At 34.1% G+C, this 7,559-nt stretch overlaps 1 protein-coding gene across 1 annotated transcript in view; it reads left to right on the top strand.

Annotated features, from left to right (window-relative positions):
- Window positions 1-686: 686 nt before the first annotated feature.
- The window catches only part of LOC107744106 (tetraspanin-12-like), a 15,695-nt gene continuing 8,822 nt past the window's right edge, over window positions 687-7,559 (top strand). Inside the window, exons 1-4 of the mRNA XM_016557602.1 lie at window positions 687-915; window positions 1,522-1,653; window positions 3,466-3,548; window positions 5,323-5,458. Coding sequence (XP_016413088.1) covers window positions 1,588-1,653; window positions 3,466-3,548; window positions 5,323-5,458 — 285 coding nt within the window. The 5' untranslated portion in view covers window positions 687-915; window positions 1,522-1,587. The remainder of the gene's footprint in view (window positions 916-1,521; window positions 1,654-3,465; window positions 3,549-5,322; window positions 5,459-7,559) is intronic.

A 7,559-nucleotide genomic window follows, 5' to 3' on the forward strand; every position in this document is an offset into this window, starting at 1 on the left:
TTAGGTTTATAGGGGTAGGGATTGGGTTAAGTCTGTATTTTTTGACAGAAATGTTGATCCAGGATCAACAAAAGATGTTGATCCAGGAATATGTCTTACTTGGCAAAATCACGGCGACCCAGAAGATACCTACGTTTCCCAGAAGACAAAATAAGTTACATTTACCATCATCTTAAAATTCTAAAAGTTTTCACCCCCAGGCTCTTAATGCATCGTGTTTCCTTCTGGAGCATCAGTGAGTGTGCTACTCGGTACTAGCATTTATTATTAGTAAAGCTGGATACTAGCCTATCTACTAGCAGCTGGACAAAAATACTAACTGTTGAATAGTTACCAGTAAACTTCTAGCAATTAAAATATTCACTAGTCTTAAGTGAATGGTTGATATCTAAACCATATTGCAACTTTTTATCTCACAATTCTGACTCTTTTTTTGCATTTGTGAGTCTATATATCAGAATTTCGAGAAAAAAAGTCTGAATTGTGAGATATAAACGCACAAAGACACTAGTTTATAGTTCATAGGAATATATCAATAGGCCTACATGTTAAAACGGCTTGCCATAATCGGGATGGTTCCGATTCCCAGAGTTTGCGTTTAGGACCCGGAGGCACAGCTGCTCCAGATGACACGCGCGCGTTTGGAGTGAAAGTCTCTTACAAGCACAAGTTAAACACAACACTTGTGAAAGGCGAGGTGCACACAGCTGGCCCTGACTGCAGTATATATTGTACGCCTGGAATGACAGTGGCAGTGAATGGATCGCAGCGAAAACGCCCGATTCGCGCGCAGCTCGGTTAGGAATATTAATATGATTTTACATGCAGGCGCAACTAAGTTTTTTAGGTGTTTCCTGCAACTTCATGCTGGACAAAATATAAAGGGATCGTCAGTGTAGTGCCTTCCAAACGTACGTTTTTCTTTTTCCATCCTCCAAGGATTTTGGTTGGTGTGAAATATGTACTGAGTGATCAATTCAATCACCCTTCAAGAGGAGAAAGTTACGACCTGTTGCTCTTTTTAAAAATCACATGTTGCTTCTTAAACATCCTACGGATATTTATAACACTATATCAAGACATTCTGGATGCGCGCTGAGCACGCAAAAGGACTTATGACATGGTATGATTTTAAAAATCTCTCCAAAAACATCTTAAACCAGCTTTAAGATAATGGCCAAACTGGTCTTCAGATGGTCTTAACTGGTTTAAGATGCACTTAGCTGGTCTCCAGCTTGGCAAAGCTGGTCTTCAGCTGTTCTTTGGTGGTCTCTTAGATGATTTAAGATGGTCTGAAGCTGATTTTTAGCTCGTTTAGCTGGTTGACAAGGTGTCCAAAACCACTTTAAAATGAACCAACAGTTCAGTCTGACCAAGCCGGGAGACTAACTAAGACCAGCAACCCCGTAGACTGTTTTCTGCAGCAGCTATGTGTTCCACTTGACATCTCAAACAAGATGTATGATTGTGAAAGTTTTTAAAAATGCTTTACGCAGTTTTCAAACTGACTTTTCTCCTCAGCGGTTATGGTGCCATGGTGGCAGAAGTTAAAATGACGTCTTTTGGCGAGCAGTTGGTGCACTCAGAATGGCCCGGGAGGATTCGGTGAAGTGTCTGCGCTGTCTGCTCTACGCGCTCAACTTTCTCTTTTGGGTAAGACGAGTCCAAGTCGGAGCAGGTGGCCCGGCGAGCGCTCACGTTACATGGAACTGTGCTGCTGTGCGCTCTGCGCTCTCCAAGACGCGCAACAGCCACTCACTCTCCGACACACGCGCAATCTGTGTTCCCTCCCACCCCATCCTATGTTATCATTATGTAGAGGACAGCCTGAATCCCAGCTATGTTCGAATGGCGCACAGCTCACATTCTGCTTGGCGCTATTTTTAGGGAATTAAATGTGATAAGCACCAGGGTCTGTTTTTAGACAAGAATGCCTGCATAGGGCAAACTAAACCCATGCCACTAATATTGCAGCATGTCAAACATAGCACAGTACCTAAATAGGTTTCCAAGCCAACCATGTACACATGTTATGCTTACTTGTTTTTTAATATACATTCAGAATTTTTTTTTCCAAAGGGGCAGGTACAAAAGGTACATCTTTGAACTTACTCTTTAATGCTACAAATTAGAACCTTAAAGGTACTTAGTCTTGTATTATTTTGACCTTTTTTCTGTCCCTAAAATCTCCAAAGACTTTAAGCCACAACTAAAATGCATGAATTTTATTGCATTACATTATCAAACAATTTTGGATTTACCAGCTGGTCCAAATGTGATTTTTTTTATAAAAGTGTTTTATGGTCACAACGTAGTATTGTGCAATTACATATTACATATATATATATATATATATATATATGTAATATATATATATATATATATTAATATATGTAATATATGTGTGCAAATGAAGATTTAACAGTGTTTATTAACAGTCATTTATAAAAGTATTTATAGTATTAATATATATGAAGTATAAAAAAAGTATAAAGTAAAAGTTTAAAAGTATTAAAATAAATACTGTAACAAATGTATTTTGTATGTAAACATGTATAAATGTATGCTCATTGTTAATGCATTAATGTTAAAGTGTTAATAAAATATATAATAAATACATTTAAATTAAAACTCGAAACACATATTAAAAGAAAAATCACACTTTTTTGGGGGAAATATTTTCGGAATGATTTTTTTTAGTGGCTGCATGAAATAAAGGTGTAGTTCATGATGTTTCAACTCTAATTTTAAATAGTAAATAATAAATGAAATATAAATTAAATTAAATGAAAGTCTTTATGTATAAATGAACACTTTACAATAAGGTTACATTTGTTGTTAACATTAGTGAACTACATTAGTTGTTAACAATGAAAAACACTTTTATTGATATAATTTCAGCATTTACTGATAAATTATAAAACTCAAAAGTTGTATCTGACGTATATATGTGTGTGTATATATATATATATATATATATATATATATATATATATATATATATATATATATATATATATATATATATATATATAATATATATATATATATATATTAATATATGTAATATATGTGTGCAAATGAAGATTTAACAGTGTTTATTAACAGTCATTTATAAAAGTATTTATAGTATTAATATATATGAAGTATAAAAAAAGTATAAAGTAAAAGTTTAAAAGTATTAAAATAAATACTGTAACAAATGTATTTTGTATGTAAACATGTATAAATGTATGCTCATTGTTAATGCATTAATGTTAAAGTGTTAATAAAATATATAATAAATACATTTAAATTAAAACTCGAAACACATATTAAAAGAAAAATCACACTTTTTTGGGGGAAATATTTTCGGAAAATGTTTTCTTGTACTATGAAATGTGTGCTTGTAGTATCTTTGTCAAAAATAAGTATATCCATGTTTAATTGTAGCTTAAGTACGATGTTTTCTTCTGTTTTTCCAAGCTTATGGCCCTGTGTGTGCTGGGAGTGTCCGCCTGCCTCAGGGATCACCTGAACAATGTGCTCACCTTAACCACCGACACCAGGTGAGTGGTAGCGGACGGACAGGTGTGAGACGTAAAATCCTTTCATTCGGGGCAGCGGTCCATGTAAAGGTCTAATTACTGTTTTCCCACTTTTCAGCCAGTCTGGATCAAATTGCCTCGAGCTTATGAAGTAATTACAAGCTTGAATGAGGTGTGCAGTTCTGTAGAAGAAATCAGATAAATGCATTAAGTCGCCAGTTGAGACAGGGCCTGGGTTGAGATCCATTCATTTGTGTATGTTTTGTAATTGTGTAGAGTTTTCTTTACAAATCCTCTCAAGCATTAAAGGAAAACTCCGCAAAACTGAAGGAAAACTCCCAAAAGTATCAATATTATCCTGGAGGCGAGTGATATCGAATTAGTGTTGACAAAAAGCAATTCATCACCAAGGTGTGTATTATAATTCAGAGTCGTTATTGGGGCCTCTGTGGCTCACATGAATGGGACAACAGAGAAAATTGTGTTCAAACCTGATTGTACACAGGTTGCATTGCAGTAACGTGCTGTATCAGCCCTCCTTCCAGGACTGTAAAAATCTCATCTCTGCAGAATGAAAAATTATAGGATATCAACTAGAGTAGAATATTTCAGATTTATACTCGTGTGTGATCCTCAATTAGATATTTAACTTAAAGAAATATTCAGTATAATTTAAGCTTAACAGCAATTCTAACATTTTTATTATGTAATAAAATATATAATTTTAATATTAATACATATTATTTATATATTATTAACATGTTGTACATGCATTTTTCATTCATAAATTATATATTATAAAAATTCCATTAAATAAGAAAAAGGCATGCAAAAAATATTAAAAAATGTTTCAAAATAATTTTTATTTAAAAAGTATTAAGATAAAAAACATTTTGATTAATTCAATAAAAATAAAATCTTTAATAAAAAGTTTTGTTTAATGCTAGTTTTCATGACAAATTAAGAAATATACAAAATATGTCATCTCTGCAGAATGAAACATAATATGAACTAGTATAAGTTACGCTCAACAGACAGCAATTATTTATGGAAACTAATAATGATAAATTTTTTAATTAAAAAAATGAAAAATAGGTGTTGTGGTGACACACTTACTCACTTATGGAAGTGAATGGGACCCATTTTTGGAAGTTTTAAAACAAGAGATATGCAGCTTCTAATTATCTAAATAACACTTATATTGTTCTGTTAACTTAAAGTAAACCTGTTTATATAATTTTACAGTCACTTTAGGGTTCATGGTGTTGTGTTGTCATGGCAAGTGGATATAAGTTTACACAGAAACTTTTTTTTTTCTCCACAGTAAAATCATATTTACTTGCATATTATTCACATTTTGTGGCTATACTATTGAAACCGTGAGTATTTTAATGCTTACAGATAGGCCTCAGTTCCACTGTAAGTGTCTCACTGTAAACATTACAATTGTGGTATGTAACATTATGCCACAAAAGATGTCGATTCAGCATAATGTGTACTGAACCCAAAATATTCCTTTAAACTGTAGCTTACCCATGTCCTCCCATAGTGAAAACAGTGTTGCATCTTAGAGAACAGAAGCAAAAGAAAGCCAAACAGAAGTAGAGACCGCAAGAAACAAGAAGAGAGAGAGAGCTTGCATTCCTACAGAGTATAATCACAGTTTATTTGCAACTGGTGTATTACTCAAATATGCTGCCCTATGAGAGGAGGAAGAGACAAGTGAGCAGGATGGACGGATAAATAAACAAAAGGCCTGCCAAGAAATGACTCTTCCTCTCTCTCTTTCCCTCAGACTGGAGGAGGCAGCCGTTCTCACATACTCCCCCGTCGTCCATCCTGTCGTCATCGCCGTGTGCTGTTTTCTAATCATCGTGGCTATGGTGGGCTACTGTGGCACGCTCAAGTGCAATCTGCTCCTACTGTCTTGGGTAAGTAGAACTGGGAAGAGAGGGGGGAAAAAAACAAAAGACGAGAACAGCAGGAACATTGTGTGGTTTGGAATGTGTGTGGTTTTGTGTACCGAGAATATTTTAAGTTTAGCTGGCAGTGACGTTGTTGACCCCAACCACCCGTCGAACCAGATTCCAACAAGTCATTCTTTCTTTATCCACGCATCCCCTCTGAGACCCTTGTGTCTTCACGTCATACACTACAGGGGAGTAGAGAGAGATATCACATCCTTAAAGTCTTCCTGGACCAATTTTACTTGTGTAATGTCATGTAATTCCAAGTGAAAGAGGGTATTTGATTAGATGAAATTGTTGGATTGGACTTGATATTTTTTTTATTGGTAATTGATGGGATTGTGAAAAGTGGCTGTTACATACGAGAATGGAATCAGGTGATTAAAACATAAGCGGCCTTGATGATGTCAACCCAAAGGAAAAGTTGTTTTAGAGTCTGAGTAAGTTTTAACTTTATGAAAGATTATTTTGGACTATGAAAAGGGATATTTAACAAGCTGCTCAATGCTAATTCACTGAAATTGAAAGTTAATCTGCTTTTTAAATCTGATGTTTAACACAAAGATTTAAAATTAATACAATATAAACTTTTTTTGATAATTTCTTTTTAAACAAATGTTTTTGCTTTTCTGGAATAACATGCAATAATCGTGCACAACAAGCTGAGCAACATGCATTGATGGGTCAGTATGTTGACACCATAACATTAAAATTGACTATATGTGACCATGATCTTTTATGTTGATGTAACAAAAGACCTGCAGGCAGAAAAAGTCATGTTAACCAATGATATCAGAGAATAACATCCATGTTCTAATCAAATCCCGATGGATATGCTTACAGTAAGTTCCGCCCTATGTTATTTCCCACCAAATATTGTATTAGTTTAATGTAGTTTTGACTCTATTCTGCAGACATCTGTGTTTAAAGCTAGTGTCGCATATATATGGCCACATGGTCTCATCTCATAACTGCACTGGTATACTAAAAGGCCATATTATTATTCTTATATATGTCGTCATGGTGCACCTTGCGTCTAGAGACAAAGAGTTAGACAGCAGTAATATATGAGCACTGCACGTCACTCAACATGATGGATTGTCTAGGAGGGCCAAATAGAGGGCACATAGTTATATCCATTGTGAGAGATTTTTGTATGTTTAGACGGATATGTTAGTGACATTATGACTTCTGAAATTACAAGATCTTGACAGGCTGTTAGCACAGATGATATAAATGATTTGGGGAGGAAGGAAAATCCACCCTCTATCTGACCCTTAGAATTAAACAGGCAGTTTTTGTTCTACTTTAAAACGACAGTCCACCCAAAAAATGAAAATCTGTCATAATTTACACGCTCGTATGTTGTTACAAACCCATTTGACGTGGAACAGAAAAAGAAGATATTTAACAAAGTGTCCAGGCTGCTCTTTTCCCTGTAATGAAAGTCACATTTATAATAATTTAAATAATTAAACATTTTCATACAAATATAAATGTAATATTAATACATTATTATCATTATTAATAATAAATTAAATAATACATTAATATTTGTGTGTGTGTGTGTATGTGTGTGTGTGTGTGTAAAATATTGCATTTTATAAAAAACACTGCATGAAAATTATTTAACAATCTTGTATTTATAAAATAAAAAACATTTTATTGTTAATAAAAAACTTTTTAATAAAAATATTTTTTAATAATATAACATGTAATGAAAATAGCTCTAATTAAGAAAAATACACAAAAAAGAAGCATTTTCCAACCCCACTGTAATTTTTAACCTAAAATCTTGATGGTAAATAAGAAAAGTTCATGTCCATATTACTTGTCATCTACCATTTTCCAGCTTCTGTAAACATGCTGGACTGTTTTATTTCAAAAGAGCAAGGATAATCCTGTTTTCTATGCAGTCACCCTTTTAAATGCTGTGTCAGTGTGCAACATTTAGAAGTCAAGCAAATCTGTTTTATGATGATGAACTGAAGAAATCCCAGCATGGAGGGGGAGGAGAGAGCAGCCAGAGAGCTGTTTTGTGGCTCGCTGTCCCAGGTGTGCGACG

The sequence above is a fragment of the Sinocyclocheilus rhinocerous genome, unplaced genomic scaffold (genome assembly GCF_001515625.1).
Source record: "Sinocyclocheilus rhinocerous isolate Xijiao unplaced genomic scaffold, SAMN03320098_v1.1 scaffold551, whole genome shotgun sequence".
In the NCBI taxonomy this organism is placed as follows: domain Eukaryota; kingdom Metazoa; phylum Chordata; class Actinopteri; order Cypriniformes; family Cyprinidae; genus Sinocyclocheilus; species Sinocyclocheilus rhinocerous.